The sequence below is a fragment of the Triturus cristatus genome, chromosome 5_1 (assembly GCF_964204655.1).
Source record: "Triturus cristatus chromosome 5_1, aTriCri1.1, whole genome shotgun sequence".
Taxonomy (NCBI): Eukaryota; Metazoa; Chordata; class Amphibia; order Caudata; family Salamandridae; genus Triturus; species Triturus cristatus.
The window spans coordinates 395,610,092-395,627,521 of NC_140587.1; the positions used below are offsets into that span (position 1 = coordinate 395,610,092).

General features: G+C 44.8%; 1 protein-coding gene across 2 annotated transcripts in view; it reads left to right on the top strand.

The window, feature by feature from the left end:
- The window catches only part of DPYS (dihydropyrimidinase), a 481,134-nt gene that overhangs the window by 242,478 nt on the left and 221,226 nt on the right, over positions 1-17,430 (top strand). The window contains exon 1 of one of the 2 annotated variants that reach the window (XM_085605115.1): positions 3,328-3,803. The exons of the other annotated variant lie outside the window; for it this stretch is intronic. Within the exon in view, the coding sequence (XP_085461241.1) occupies positions 3,546-3,803 (258 nt within the window). The 5' untranslated portion in view covers positions 3,328-3,545. Of the gene's footprint in view, positions 1-3,327; positions 3,804-17,430 lie in introns of those variants that run through there. 2 annotated transcript variants of the gene reach the window in all.

Genomic DNA, 17,430 nt, shown 5'->3' on the forward strand with positions numbered 1-17,430 from the left:
CTCTCCCAAAAGACAAATTCTGGGATCTGAAACCACCTTCTGGCACCTCCCCCATCCACATCTGCATCACCTGTCTCCTCAGCTTGTCTGGCCTCCCACCAGGCCCTTAAGGCCTCATTTAGCTGCTCTTTCCTAGAGTTGATCTTCATGGGACATCCAAAACTCTTGCAGAATTGCTTGAGTTGCTCTACTTTGTAACTACTTTACATTTCAATGTCAAACTCCAATTCTGCAACCTCACTCACTGGTTTACCACCTGAGATATGGTGCATGGATACTTCAAGGGTCCGATCAAAAATAGAACCAAAAATATACATAGTATGTGGTTGCGTAGTGGTCTGCACTTAAATAGTGTTGTACACCAATCACAGTGTGTCAAGTACAAATACAAGTTCAAATCCTCACCGCTGACCAACAATGTTAGAAATATGGGTCTCTAGTTGGCAGAGGTAGGTACCTTTGTCCAAATTGGGACTCTTGCTTCTAGTCAGGTTAAAGGTGATACACACTTTAGATAACCCCTGATCACCCCCTGGGAAGCTTGGCACGAGCAGAGTTATCCCAAATGCAATGTGTAAATTATTTGTACTCAAAACACACAGTAGTACAGTGATAACACCGCAAATGGACACCACACCAGTTTAGAAATATAAAGTATCTTTATCTAAACTCAACAAGACCAAAACAACAAAAATCCAACATACATGTAATAAGAATATGAGTTTTAAAATGTTTCAAGCAACTGGGTCCATAGAAATCTATGGAAGCGTGATTTCTCACAAAGTACCTGTAGATGTGTCAAAATTCACAAGGCCAAACAGCTACAGATATGGGAAGCGTCGAGAAACAAAGATATGAGTCAATTCCTGAGACCATGGGGAGGCGATGCAACAGTTCTGCTGCACGCAGGAGAAGTGATGCGTTGAATCCAGTCTATAGGGGGAAGTAATGCGTCGACTCCAAGATGGTTCTGGTCTGCGGTTGATGCGTCGGGAAAACTTGCCGCACAGGTACGATGCATGAAAATCCGGGATGCATCGGCGATCGATGCGGTGGCATCAAGCAGCGCTGCGTAGGTTTCTTCAGCTGCGATCTATTGATGCAACGGTTCTTGCAGCGGTGACAGGCACTGCGTCTGTTTTGACAGCGGCACGGCGATGCTTGGTGATTCTTCTCGCACAGTGGTGCTGCGTCGGAAAAACAGCTGCAAGAAGAGCGATGCATCAATTTCTTCAGTTCTTCCTTCCTTCTAGCACCCAACAGCTGGAACAACCTCCAGAGGCCCAGAACTGGAACAGGCACCTCCTTGCAGGTCAGAACACACAGCAATAGAGTTCAGAGGAGCTGGGATGAAGTCTTTGTGACCCTGAGACTTCAGAACAGGAGGCCAGCACACGCAGGCCCTTGAAGATCTTCAAGCATGTTCAAAGCAAAGTTCCAATCTTTGTCCTCTCCTTGTCATAAACATCAACTGCAGGCCACCCCATACAGCACACAGCAAAGGGGCAGCACTCCTCCTCAAAGTTATTCAGCTCTTCTCCTTGGCAAAGGATCCTCTTGAGTCCAGAAGTGATATAAAGTTCTGGGGTTTGAGGTCTAGTACTTATACCCCAGAATGTCTCTGTTCTCTTTGTGCAATGATCTCTCAGCCCAGTCCAAGCCAGTTCTGTCCTCACCGGTGCAAAATGACCACAGGGGGTGGAGACAGCATTGTGCAAGGGAGACAGGCCCTATTCTGGTGCAAGGAAATCTCCTCCCACTACTCTAAATTCAGCCAAGGTCTATTCAGCTCAGCTCTGAGTCATCCAGGAAGGGCCAAGCACATCTCAACCCCCCAGTGGCTGTCTACAGTGATTACACATCCCCAGCCCCTGTCACTCCAAAACCAGACAGTCAATACACTACACAGAATGGCTAAACAAGAAAATGCCTACTTTCTAAAAGTGGCATTTTCAAACACACAATTTTAAAACCATCTTTACTAAAAGATGTGTTATTATATTCTGAGTTCAGAGAGCCTAAACTTTACTTCTTCATTTTGTCCCAATGGGAAGTTATACTTGTAAGATGTTACAAAGCATTTCCCATTCTATCCCATGGCACAGATAGCCTTACAATAGTGAAAAACAAAATTGGCAGTATTTCCCTATCAGGACATGCCACACAAAGCAGTGTATGTCCTACCATTCACATGCACTGCACCCTGCCCAGGGGGTGTACCTTGGGCCTACCATAGGGGTGCCTTACATGTAAGAAAAGGGAAGGTTAGGACCTGGCTAGTGGGCACACTTGTCATATCAGCATGGCAGTTTACAAACTGCGCACAGACACTGCAGTGGCAGGTCTGAGATACCTTTTCAGGACTACTCATGTGTGGGGCACGTTCAGGGGTGCAGGCCCACTAGTTGCATTTGATTTAGAGTCCCTGGCTCATTTCAGTGTACTTTGCTAGGGACTTACCAGTAAATCAAATATGACAATCAGGGAGAACCAACTGTAGAAACAATTTACACAGGGATCACTTGCACTTTGACACTGATCAGCAGTAGCAAAGTGCCCAAACATATAAGCCAGCAAAAACGAAATCCAGCACAGCATCAAAAATACAAGAGTTAGAGGCAAAACGTTAGGGGGAAACATAACAAAGATGCCAAGTGTAACACACACATGCTAGATTAGCATGATACAAGGGCCAAACTAAATGTGAGGATACCAGTTTAACACTAATGACAGTGGTACACACCAGTTCTCTATGAAGGGGACATTAAGTCCCAACATATGGCTATGGATGTGTTACAGTAACATATTGAGCACGATACTTCTTGCATATTTTCTAATATAGTACTTAGAATCAAATTGATTTACCTCATAAGCTATATTATGGTTTCCTGGTACTAAAACACCAGTATCACTACAATTGTAAACAAGAGTACTTGTTTTGCAAGTACATTTAAAATCTCTGCAATAAAAAACACTGCAACTTGATTTAAGATGTAAGGCAGACTGCAGCTTAACCACATCTTTTTGGAACATCTTTGCCTGTACATGCTAAGCCTTCATTTCTATTTAGTTGGATTAAAGACGTTGATTCTGGTTGCATAATGCAACTTGAGGCACATTTCATGGTCATTGGCTTCATTTGTATATTTCAGCAGATGATATTACAAGTCCTTTCACTTGGCTTCTGAATGGTTTAAGTAAACATGCATTTCATAACCTCATACAAAGCACTGAACAGCAGCCAAGAAAGGGAGGCGCTGGCAAGTTAAAATGTTGAAGAGCCCAGGGACCAAGCCTATAAAATAAGTGCCTGCTGTTCTGCCCAGCACAGTTAGAAACCTCGGGCATCTGTGAGCAGAGAGTGCATCTCTTACTAGCCAAGGAGGTGCCATCTGAAAGTTTCACAAGGCCAAGATTTGAGTCCCTGAAGTTTCACAAGACCAGTAATTGAGTCCCATTATATTTGTTGTAGCTATTTGAAAACTGTATCGATAACCCCTTTTCAAACTCTGCTTCACTAGCAACTATTGCTGTTGGTGCCCGAGATGGCTTCTCATGGTAAGATTTTAATTAAAGGGGGTAAAGTTGTGAATGATGACTTCTCGTTGAATGCGGACGTCTACATTGAAGATGGGTTGGTGAAAGAGGTGGGCACCAACCTGCTGCGGGGCAAGACAGAAGGGGTGAGGGTGATTGATGCCGCGGGCAAACTGGTCATGCCAGGAGGAATCGACACACATACGCACTTCCAGTTCCCCTTTATGGGGTCCCAGTCCATTGACGATTTCTACCATGGAACCAAGGTACAGAATTTATTTACATATATATTATTTCACAGTCCTTGCAGATTGCATATTAAATCTCTGTACCCTGCATGAATCGAAATACAATTTGAATGCATGATGTTCACTTATGTCCAATACATTTGGAGCTTTATAAGTATTTAGGCCCTCATTTGTAAATTCAAACATTGGGTGCAAAGTCCGTCTGTGTCTGGGTTCTACCTAGAGGAATTTTCATAAGGTATTTCCTTTTTCAAGAATGTGGTAAATGGCATGCGATAAATCACTTCTCAGTAAACAATGTATTTCCCAGGTGGTTTTACCAGTCGAGAACACCTCCTTCCTTACTTTGGTCTACTCCGTTTCCTCTTGAACTTTGCTTTCGTGGTTCTGTTGTTTATTTGGGAGGCTCATATTTTTTTAACCTTTGTTTAAGTGGCCAACAACATTCACAGATGTTCGTCAAGACCCCTGTATTTTCCATTTGATTGCATGGCTTTGCCTGTCGAGCATACATTGTGTTGGACTATGCACTTCTTCGTGTGTAGATCGTGCTGTTTAGGTTGTTGGTTACCTCCAGTTCGATTCATAGAGCGTATCTGCCTTTTAAAGGACACATCTCATCTAAACCAAGAGCAAATCATACTTAATCCCAGAGAACAATTTGTGGAACGGACCTGTGTTAAAGCAGGGAGTCGGCTTTCATCCTTGTAATCAGACCCACGAACATGTCCATAAGGTTTAAAGAAAATGGATGTGCAAAATTATTTTACACAGCCTGATCTTTAGTGCACATCAATCTAAAAAGATGAAAGTCTCACTTTTCAAGCATGCACTCATGTAACATTCATCAAGGTGGCTTACGTTTCAAAACTAAATAGGTGGACTCCATCAGTGGACCCAGTCAGTGGAAAATGTGAAAGACAGAGCAATCAAATGTACCTGTTTTTTGCCCTTTTCATTAATTCTGGGGTTAGGAAAAGCATGCATTTGCACAATTTACCTTTCCTGTTTTGTATTTTTTTGGCAAGTAAGAGGGGTGGGGTAGTGGGGCCAGGTGGGGGTTATTTCGACAGGCAACAATGAGGGAAAATTAATTAATTATTTATTTATTTCCCCCTCATGGTCCTCTGTCAAATCCCCCCCTCCCCCCCCCCCCCCAACCCGGCCCCACCACTCTTACCTGCACCGGCCGCTGCAGTGTTTTTGTCTTTACATGGACAATATGCTCCAGTGTGTAGAAATCTCTAGCTAATTCCCCTACAGGACACTTTCCCTCACATGATAGGCATTACTTCACAACTTAAACCAACATTATTAAGATGTAAGTTTTCAATTTTAATGAGTGTGGGAAGGTCTTGAATATATTTGCGAATACTTAAAAACCTATGTCTGTGGTATTTCTCCACATTACCAATGCCCTAGCCCTGTCCAGTCTCTTGCAACAACTGATTAGCACACCTCTTGGTGACACTCAGGAATAAAGAAAAATCGTCACATCTCAATGATTTTCTGGAGTCAGACCTGCAGTTAACCTTGTAATATCTGCAGACTCTGATTACATCAATCGAGGTCTTGGGATTTTCATCAGAGATTATTTTTGTAGTCCTCATAATATATACTTGCATACGCAAAATGTTTTCTTTAATTTCTTCCTCTACTTTTCATTATCGTCATCCTGAGTCTCTATCTTGGAAAACAATCTTGGAAAACACGTCTTCCAGCTCAACGAAGTCTGCAATACACCGCAGCAGAAATTACAAACCGAGAAGTGTCAAAAATGAGGATTTGTAAATGCCAGATTGCTAACCCTGAAAACGCTGCCACCACCTCAAATTGGCCCTTACTATCCCAAGGAAACCCTTTAGGGGAAAAAGTTGGGCGATGAACTCCTCTATGTCTAAGAGAAAGCCTCCTGTTTCAAGCAAGAACAAGCATTGGCATAGCCAATAGGTCTCGCTTTTGGGACCTTATAAGTATTTAGTTATGCAGCACAATATCCTTGGTGCAACAACATCAACTGTTGCATGGCTAAACACTTATAAGGTCCCAAAGGCGAGACCTATTGGCTATGACAATGCTTGTTATTTTTTGTGCCAGGGGTGACAGGTAGCTGCCAGGCCAGGGGGGTGAAGGGCTAGTGCCACGGAGGTCAAGGTTGAGTTCCAGGTCAGGGGGAAGAAGGGTGAGTGCCAGGGAGATGAAGGTTGAGTGCCATGGAGGTGAGACGTAAGAGTCAGGAGGGTCAAGGGTGAGTGCCAGGGAGGGGAAGAGTGAGTGCAAGGGGCGAAGGGTAGCTGCCAGGCCAGGGGGTGAAGGGCTAGTGCCATGGAGGTGAAGGGTGAGTGCCAAGGGGACAAGTACTGAATGCCAGGAGGGACATGGGTGAGTGGCTGGCAGGGGGAGGGGTCCTCTCAAGTGTGAAACGCATGAGCGCATCGCAAAGCAGGGAGGTGACTGCTGAAGGGAGATGTAAATGGGCACAGAGAGGCGGAGCGATGCGCGCGCACTTGGGAGAGCGAGAGGAAAGCCAGATGGCGCCTTCGCTCGTGCCTGTGCAACCGGGACAGAGAGGGAGGGAGGGAGTGAGAGAGGGAGGGAGAGCAGGAGAGACAGAGAGAGGCAGGGAGGGGGAGAGGGAGGGATGGAGTGAGTGAGGGATGGATGGAGGGAGGGACGGAGACAGGAAAGGAGGTAGGGGGGGAAGAGGAAGGGAGGGAAAGAGGAAGGGATGGAGAGAGAGAGAGTGAGGCAGGGAGGGAGAGAGAGAGGGAGGGAAGCAGAGAGGGAGGGAGGTGGGGAGATAGGGAGGAACAGAGAGAGGAAGGGAAGGAAAGAGAAAGGGAGGAGAGAGGGAAGAAGGGAGAGAGGAAAGGAGGGAAAGAGGGAGGGACGGAGAGAAGGAGGGACGTAGAAAGGCAGGGAGGGAGAGATGGAGATGCAGAATCTGCGTTTTATGGAGAGAGGGAAGGAGGGAGGGAGAGAGGTAGGGAGGGAGAGAGGGAGGGAGGTGGGGAGAGAGGGAGGAATGGAAAGAGAAAGGGAGAGAGAAGAGATGAAGGGAGGGAGGGAGGGAGGGAGGGAGGGAGGGAGGAAAGTAGGTAGAGGGAGGGAGAGAGGAAGGGACAGAGAGGGTAGGAGGGAGAGAGGAAGGAAGAGGGGGAGAGAGGAAGAGAGAGAGAGGAAGAGAGAGGAAGAGAGAGAGGGAGAGAGAAAGAGAGGAAGAGAGGGAGAGAGGAAGGGACGGAGAGAGAGTAAGACACTGTAATGGACACTGGGACGCAGACAAGAAATTCACAGATTCACGTTTTTTATTACCACAGCGCTAACGAATTTTCTCACTCGACACAGATGGGTAATGCAGAACTTGGAACCAGGAAGCATTGGAGGAGATATGGATGGAGAGCTTCAGGTTCTCTTCAAATTAAACTCCAGGCAGTTGTCTTGGTCAATGGTCATGGATGATTGAACACGAAGCAGCACATTGTGATTCAGGGGCCAATGGGCACACAGGGGTAGAAGGTTGGATTAAATCACTTAGTGATGGGGAAGACTTGGAGTCCTGGCACTGTTTATCTTGCATTCATGGACTTGTCCTCCGCATTTGACTGTGTCAATAGAGCTAAACTGTGGCAGTCCATGAGGGCAATGGGGGTGGATAACAGTATTGTTAATTTTCTAGAGGACTTGCATAAGTCAACCAAGGCTAACATCAGGTTTTCTCAGGACCTTCGGGTCACTAGGGACCTGGAGACAAAGAGGGAAGTACGGCAAGGGTGCATCCTGGCTCCATTCTTTTTTAATCTTTACAGAAATGATTTGGATACTACATTAAGAGCCACTGGGGTCGATTACCCATGTGTAGGGCGGCGTGGCATGCCCGTCCTGCTTTATGCAGATGATGCTGTCCTTATATCTAGGACTGCAATAGGTTTGCAATCTTTATTAAAGGCATTCTCCAAATTTATGACGGACTGGGATTTGGCAATAAATTATTCAAAATCTTATATAATGCAAGTGGGGCAACGATCTAAAAAACGTTTTCAATTTAGTGTTGGCCCTGCTAAAATCCCGCACTAATGTTTTCTCCTACTTAGGGGTTCTCTTTGATGATAATTTAAAATTGGGTCCATTAATCTTGAGGAAAAAGGGGGACCTGGCCCGGGTGAAAGCGGCAATTTTTAACTTCGCCTCAAAAATAGGGAAAAAACCAATTGGAGCCATGCTGAAGGTTTACCAAGCCAAAAGCATGGCCATAGCTAGCTATGGAAGCAAAATTTGGGGACACATGGCTGTGGATTCCCTCCAGGTGGCTGAGAATGATTTTTTGAAGCGCTTGTTGTGTGTTATGCGCAGAACATCTGCTTTAGCGGTCCATAAGGAACTGGGGGTCCCCTATCTAAATGATGTCTTTGCGCTGCGCCCCCTGGTGTTTTGGTTGAGGTGCTGGCTGAATAAAGAGTTAACTCTCAACCATGTAATTTTAAGAGAGTCTAGGTCTCTTGATAAGGCATCCCGAATTCCCTGACTCAATTACATTAAAAGCAGCCTTGAAGGGCTAGGGCACGTTGATTTATTCTGTAAGCCCAAATCCATTGCCAAGAAGGACGTGGAATTAATTAGGGTGGCCTTCTTAACCTCAAGGAAATTGGACAGGGAGGCGCGGGAGATGATGACACCAAGTGTTCGTACGTTTTTAATGCTCAAAACAATTCCGACAACGGAACCTTATCTTATGGGGTTTCTATCAATACATGAGAGGTTTTTATTAACTAGATTTCGGATGAACCTTTTCCACCTCCTGTTAGCCAGGCCCAAGGGTTACAGTAGAGGTCAAGTGCTAGCTTCCTGTGGCTGCGACGGACAGTCTCTACAGGATTTGCTGCATTTTATGTTTTTATGTAAGTTTTATGAAACCCCTCAAAGGTATTTTCTGGTTCCCATTTTAAAAAGAATAAATTTTACTCAGGCCCGACCTGCCCTTATGTACCTTCAATTGTTGAAAGAGGATTGCATTGATTTTATAGTGGGGTTTTTAAAAGCTACTGTGAAATCCAGGGCCTGTATGGATGTTTAGACAATGGATGACCTATGTAGGATCCACTAGTCTAGAAGGCCTAGCTTGCGCCATAAAACAAATATAACAGGAAGTATGATCTCTGGGCACATTGCACTTTAGGTTCTGAATAACTTGAGAGGCTGAGTATTGGGTTTTATTTATGAACTGTGTATGGGGTACTATTTTTTAAATCATATTTTAATGTATCACTGTTTTTATGTACATGTAACCTTTGTAACTTTTATGGTTCTCTGTTGTGAAACCGAATAAAGTTCATTTGATTTGATTTGACTTGGAGTAACTGGTAATAGCATTTCCTAAATGTCCAGTTCTCATTTAAGAAATGCTTTGTACATGTGCTTAGGAAATCGCAAATAGGAAATCCCAATTTTCAATTTCCTATTCAGGGAATTGCAAAATGCTATTTCTACTGGGTAGAAATCGCATTTTGCGATTCCCTCTCAAGACTGTCGCAAAGCACAACCATAAACATACATCAGCAGGGGATTTGTGTCAGTGTAGAAGCTTGTTTACTGATAAATAGTACACCTGCTTTAAAAATGGGATTATAGATCAGATAATCTATGTTAGAAATAGTATCACTCATTAGTAGTACAGAAATAATAGTAATTTAACTTATGCAGTAGGTTAGTATATATATTTAAGTCTCGGAAACATTTACAAAACACACTCAGTTGATGATGTCTTTAGTGATGTCATTTGAGATGTCATGACTGATGTCATAAGTGATGTCAATGGCCATGTCATTAGTGATGTAATATGTGAGGTCATAAGCAGTGCATTGCGGGCGTAAGTTATAGTTAGTTTAGGTAACTATCACTGCTGAATTTCTATGGTTTGGTGTGTGTAAAATTTTAACCTAGGTATAAAGTCTCTGTAACCTTTATTTTTGTCTGTGAATTTCTAGTTGTTTTTAAATATTCTATTTCCTAACTATGCCCATGTAACCCAGGGGTCCTCAACTTTTTCTGTAGTGAGAGCTACTTCTAATCGGTGAAAATCCTTGTGAGCTACTGAAGGCTAAACAATTTGCACATTGCTAGCAGACTCCCTCACACACAACTTCATTGACTTTAGGCCTCATGTCGATGGAGGCAGATACTATGGTTTGAACAAAATACTTTAACTAAGGGCACTATGACTAGGGGTGGGCGGAATTTGCGAAAGTGACTTTCGCAAATTATCGCAAAAATGTTAAAAATCTCCGCAAACACGCGGAAATATCGCAAAGATGCGGAAGTTTTTTTCCCGCCCGTTCGCGGTATTTTCTGCGTGGTTGCGGCTCGCCAACTTACCCTTGCGGTTGCTCGCGGGCGCGGCAATCTTGTTTTTACTCTTCTCGCGGTGCATGATCGTGAGAAGAAAGACGTGATCGCGCGACCAATGACATTACTGCGGGCGCGAACTGTCGCGAGACAGCGCAAATGGCTACCAACAATCCAACATCTCGTGGAGAACGCGACCGGATCGGGAAAACTTGTCGGCGATCGCGGGGATTCAGGTAAGGCGATAGCGCGCGCGCGAGAATGTATTATTTTGTAGCGCGAGCAAGAAACAAATTATCGCTAAGCTCCAGAATGCGGAAATTTTTACATTTTCGCTCTCTCCGCGGAACGCGAAAATGTCAAATTATCGCAATTTCCGCGAGCGGAACAGAAATTTAGCCCAGGCCTAACTATGACAGGGGTGCAATGTGTGTCAGTGAGAGCACTGTCTTTGGGGATGCATGAACATGTGTGCATATGAATGGGATATATTTGTATGGGTGACTGAGGGCCTCTTTCATATGCACTTGCAGCACATGACATACATGTTGCCATATGTGGCACTATTACATGTATAACACAAGCATACAGTCATTTTTTTTATATGGGAGAAATTTAAAGTGCAGAAAAATGTTCTGCAAAAATGTTCATAATATGGAACATTCTTTAGCAGTTTAAATTTCTCTTATTTTAAAAAACGATTGTATTTTTCAGTTAAACATCTGGCACAGTGTCTACTGGCCAACTGGAGTAAGTGGCCTGTTATTTGTGAATATGATACTTTAAAATGTGAGAAAATTAAAATGAAGCATTAACTTATTCATTAAGGTCATTTTTTATTTTAATTGTATCTGATTTTAAAGCATTCTGAAACATCATTTTGTTCTCAGCTCCAATACTGAGTTGAAGAGGACTTTTATTTAAGAGTTAAATTCCTCAGTGCTTCAGTTGTTCACTTCGGTGACCCAGCCCGGGTCATGTATCTGACTGAGCACTGCTCATTATCAGGCCCTGCTATCTGCAGCCTGATGATAATAATCTAATATAGACATGGCCTCCCCTTAACTTTAAAGGGAAAATATGACCTTGTGTTTATTTAAAACTGACCTCAAAGCTATGAGCTACTCTGAAGGTGTCTGGGAATTACTGGTAGCTCCCTTGACTGGTTGAAGACACCTACAGTAACCTTTGTTGCAAGGCTCCCCCTGCAGTCTCCATCAGATGTAGAGGCCTGGCCCCGGGGCCCCAGGACCAAAATTAGCCTGGGAGGTGGGCCGCTTGCCCCATTCAAAAAAACGCTTACCCCGGGGAATCGGGTCCCCAGGGTCCACTCCCCTTATTTATTATAATTTTATTTATTTTAAAGAAAAAAATGAAAAGGCTGGTCCCTTGGGGATGGGGCTCCCAGGGTCGATATCAGCTTGGGTGGAGGGCTGTGTGGCCCCACTTCCTTTATTATTTTTTTCAAACAAACAAAATAAAGGCCTGGCCTCGGGGGATGGGAGGGAGACTGTGCTGCCCCCGTCCCCCATTCAAAAATAGCCTTATCCCAGAAAATGGGGTCACCAGGGCCAAAATCGGCCCAGGGAGAGGGGGCACACATCCCCCTTCCCCTTATAATTTTTTTTTTTTTTAAATCGGGTCCGACAAGTCACCCGAGGCCCTGCCCCCTTTCACCACAACTCTGCAAACACGTCTCCTGGTGCACAACTAGTTGGGTGATGACGTCCCCTTGGCTGCAGAGGGTCCTTGGGGGCCAATAAGCCCCCCTGTTAACTCCAGTAAGTCCCAAACAGTGGGATTGCTGAGAAGTTTTTGAAGGCTACACCCCCTTTCTCCACCACTCTGCAAAGGCTCCACCTGGTGCACTGCTGGTTGGGGGAGGAAGTCTCCAGAGGGTTTGTGTGGGTAACAAGCCCTCCTGTTACCTCCACTAAGCCCCACACAGCTGAATTGCTCCGAGAACTTCAGAGGCCAAGCCCTCTTTCTCCACCACTTAGCAAATACGCCTCCTGACTCACTGCCCTCTAAGTCCTCACTCCCTTTCTTAACCACTCTGCAAACACGACTGCTAGTTTCCATAGAAAATCACTGAAAAAAAACAAAGGTTACAGGGACGTTAAAGTTAGGAAATAGAATTTTAAAAACCTTAGAAATTCACATAAAAAACAAAGGTTACAGGGTCGTTATAGTTAGGCTCAGATTTCACTTGTACAAAACCAGTGAAATTCAGCAGTTATAGTTACCTGAGCTAACTATAACTTACATCCCCGCAATGCACTGCTTATGACCTCATATATTACATCACTCATGACCTGGTCAGTGACATCACTGATGGCCATCATGGTCGGCCTTAAGGTTTAATTTCAACCCTGTCTAGCATGACTATATACCCACAGTTGACGCATTGTGCTTTTTGGCATCCTCTCACTTACCAACGACCCACAACCACCAGAACTTCCACAGATGCATGACAAGTGTCGCTGACTGGATGAAGAACAACTGCCTGCAGTTGAACACAGACAAGACGGAAGTACTGATCTTCAGCAACAGCAGCAACACATGGAACGACTACTGGTAACCATCAGACCTAAGACCTGCACCAAATCACTCTGACCACACCAGAATCATCACTGACAACAAGCTCATCATGAAATCACAAATCAGCGCCATCTCCTATGCCTGCTTCCTCACTCTGCACATGCTACATAAGATCTTCAGGTGGCTACCCCTACACACGAGACGTACCTTGATACAGGCTCTTAACACCAGCTGACTGGATACGCCCACGCCCTCAATGTAGGAATCACTGCACACCTCCTACAGAGAACTCAGACCATACAGAATGCTGCAGCCAGACTTATCCTCAGCATTCCCTGACAAACCCACATCACACCCCACCTCGGGCAATTCCACTGGCTCCCCATCTAAAAGAGATGCCAATTCAAGCTTCTGACCTATGCACACAAGGGTCTATACAACCAAGAACCAACCTCACAATCTGGTTTCCGAGCTGGTTTCTCGACGGAAACCACTCTTCTTGGAGTCACGGAACATATTCGCAATCTCCTTGACAAAAGTCAGACGGTCGCACTCGTGCTCCTCGATCTGAGCGCGGCCTTTGACACTATATCACACGATATCCTTATTAAGGCACTATATAGAAATGGTGTCCGGGGTAAAGCGCTTGATTGGATTCATTCTTTTTTGGGAGACCGGACATTCCAAATAACATCCTCTACGGCCTGCTCTGAATCGTTCAACGCCCCTCACGGCGTGCCCCAGGGATCAATTCTGAGCCCCTTATTTTTTAACATTTACCTCAGGCCCCTGGCTGATCTTGCTGAAAAATCCGGACTCTCCCTTATGACCTACGCAGATGATTCCCAAATTATTTTTTCCCTATCCGAACCAGTCACATCTTCCTCATCTCCCCTCAAACTTGGTCTTCAAAACATCCTTAACTGGATGACGAGAAATCAATTAAAACTTAATGGAGACAAGACAGAGGTTCTTCTCTTGGGAAAACAGCAGGAACTCTGGAACCCCATTCACTGGCCTGACAAGTTGGCCGCTTTTCCAACACCAGTGACTCAAGTTCGTAACCTGGGTTTTATCTTGGACAGTGCCCTCTCTATGAGCAAACAGGTCAATAAAGTTGTTGGGCTGTGCCTCACCATTATCAAATGGTTGAGGAAAATTATCTGGATGCTGCCCCCTTCCACCCAGAAGACTGTAGTCAATGCCCTCATCACTTCCCGGCTTGACTATGGTAACATTCTATATCTCGGGTCAAATAAAGCTGTTGTCAGTCGACTGCAACTTGTCCAAAATGCCGCAGTCCGTTTGCTGTGTAAAATTCCTTAAAATTGCGAGGTCTCTAGTTACCGACGTGAGCTTCACTGGCTCAGGGTTGATAGCAGAATTCGCTTCAAAGCCTTTACGTATATGTTCAGAATCAAGGCAGGTACAGCACCTAAATACCTTCTTGCTTTGGCCCATCCCTACTTCCCCAAACGTAATCTCCGTTCACAATCTCATTCAAATTTCTGTGTTCCGAGATTTAAATTGGCAAGAATGGGAGGCAAATCATTTGCCTACCTTGGTCCGTCCCTCTGGAACACTCTTCCTCCCTTCATTCGAAAGGAGGATAACTATGGCAGGTTTCGAAGAAAAGTTAAGTCCTAGCTATTCGAACAATAACTTGAATAGCCAGTTTTTTCGCCCCTGACTTTCTTGGCTGTATCTCGGCGCCGGGAAACCCTTTTTGGGTAGCTGTTGCGCCTTACAAGTTCAAAAAATAAATAAAAAAAAAAAAAACCTAGAAACCGGTCCCAGGATGCTTGTTTCCGGTCCAGGGAGGACCTGGCTTGGCAGTTCGGTCTGGACTGTTCCCATGAGGCACAGGGTCAAGACTGATTTTCATATGGCTGGGTCTAACTAGGATGGCATGGTGAGCAAAAGAACGATGGATTTAACCCAGATCTCTTGACTGGGGTGAATGTATGATTTACTCAGCATTCCGTCCATCATTTGTTTGCCTAGCACTTTTCACCCTAAGAGGGATGGGTATGCCCAGACGTTGGTCTCTTGCTCACTGTGCCACTGGATTCAAGCTAGCCTGGCTGATGAAGAGTAATACCCAGAAACCGGTCCCAGGATGCTTGTTTCTGGTCCAGGGAGGACTTGGCTTGGCAGTTCGGTATGGACTGTTTCCACGAGGCACAGCATCAAGACTGATTTGCATATGGCTAGGTCCAAACTGGAAGGGCTTGGTGAGCAAAAAAACGACAGATTTAGTCCCAGATCTCTGTACTGGAGTGAATGTATGACTTGTTCTGCATTCTGTCCATAAATTGTTCTTTTCGCATTTGTCTCCCCGAGTGGGACGGGTATGCCCAGACGTGGGTCCCATGCTCCCCATGCCACTGGAGTCAAGCTATCCTGGCTGATGAGGGCTGAAAGCCGAAACTGGTTCTACGATGCGTGTTTCTAGTCCAGGGAGGACCTGGCCTGGCAGTTCGGGCTGGACTGTTCCCATTGGGCGCAGGGTCAAGACTGATTTGCATATGGCTGGGTCCAAACTGGAAGGGCATGGTGAGGAAAAAAACGATAGATTTAGGCCCAGATCTCTGTACTGGGGTGAATGTGTGACATTGTTCTGCATTCTGTCCATCAATTGTTCTTTTTGCATTTGTCACCCCGATTGGGACAGGTATGCCCAGACGTGGGTCCCGTGCTCTCCATGCCACTGGAGTCAAGCTATCCTGGCTGATGAGGACTGAAAGCTCAAAACCAGTGCTAGAATGCTTGTTTCCAGGCCAGGGAGGACCTGGCCTGGCAGTTCGGGCTGGACTGTTCCCACTGGGCACAGGGTCAAGACTGATTTGCATATGGCTGGGTCTAAATTGGAAGGGCCTGGTAAGCAAAGAAACGATGGATTTAGGCCCAGATCTCTGTACTATGGTGAATGTATGACATTGTTCTGCAATCTGTCTATTGTTCTTTTTGCACTCATAAATGTATTGACACCCATCAAGAATGGCTTGTGAATTGTTGGCGGACATGGACATGAAAAAGTTACATTTTATCATAAACATACAGTTACTACTGAATTTATCTTTCTGAAATGGGCCCTATTTAAGTTTTTTGCAAAGTCTACAAACGTTCTAATATTTGCAGTCCATAAAACATGTACAGAACAACTTGCAAGTAGAAACAAAGTGACAGTGTGATGAAATACAAACACAGTGGGCCGACTGTATCAAAGGGTTTTACCCAATCTGTCTATTGAAAAATGTGTTCGTACATATGGCCCAGTATCCGGTGTTCTCCAGCCTTTTATTCAGGACTAGCTACAAGTATGGATACAATTGACTAAATGATGGACGTTAAACCTTCTTACCAAATAGGATACTTCATATCTCTCTAGTCTCTGTAAATGTTTGTAAGTATTGACTTAATGTATTTAAAGAGAATGGAAATACAACAGCAGCAACAGTATTACAGTAACTGTGAAGCAAGACGACAAAGTGCAGGTGCTGGCGCCGTGATTAGCTCACCACTTGCTGGGCTGCTGTGCTTAGCAAGGCCAAGGAAGCAATGACGCAATAGATAACAAGCATTTGCAATGCAATCGGTCTCGCATTTGTGAAAGTTAGAGCTATTGATGTTTTTTAATTTGTGATTTTTTGTTTGCCGTGTAGTGTTTATTTAAAGAAAGACCGTGGATGCTGTAAAGTATGGAAGATGAAAAGTGAAAAAGTGTGTGTAGGCGAAGGCGAGACGCCAATAAAGCGGATTTTATGAAAGTGATATTATGTAGGCGGTGTGAGAGGAATTTTGTGTGTGCATGAGCGTATTTGTAAGCAGGAAGCTGCGAGGGAGTTAAATTGTATGTAGGACAGTTGTGGGAAAGAAGGGAAGTGGCGTGGAGATGTGGTGGGGGGAGAGATCAAAGTAGAAAGAGAAGAACGAAAAGAGGATGGAATATAAACAAAAAATAAACCCCAAGGTAATGAATGAAGAGTTGGGTCGTCCGTGGTATGGAAAAAAAAGTGTTCTTCCTATCTGCAAGATCCGTTATCTCACATCTGTATGGTTTGTGTTTGTTTTTCTTTTCTGGCTCAGCATCGAACGGAATCCATTAGGCTTAACTGCATATTCAAGCAGATGGGTTGCGCACGGACTCGCACGCAGAAAGGTGCAGGAATTTTCCTGCCACTTTTTCTCCCACGCAGCAAATTGTTTCTCTCTATTTTGGTCAAACTACACTTTGCCTTATATTGACCCACTGCGCGTGCTCGTACACATGTGGTGGTGCTGACGCACATGTGCACAAACAGCTGCTTATGCACCTGAACAAAAGGGGATTCTGTGCACCAAAAGTGCAAAACAGACAAGCTGTGCATGCGAACACACACGTTCTATGCGCTCGCACACACGCACAATGATGTGCACATCGATATATAGGTGCAACCATAATACACGCAATCACCAAAAAGCATGCACCACTTCATCCATGCATAGGGAAGGAAAGTCACGTGGGAGCTGCACGCACAGAAACGCAGACCACTGATAAGATACAATAGTATCTCCACAATTCTCGGAGTACTCCGCAGCCTCTCATTGCTTGTCATTTTACCTCGCCAGGGGTGAGGTAGGCCAACTGATATCATGTCCTCACCGATATCTTTATGTTTTGGAAGTCCTCGTGAACATCACACTTGTACAAGGAGCATACCCACTTCACTTAGTGGTGTGAATTCTTTCTCTTCACACATCCTGATGCATGCACACCCAC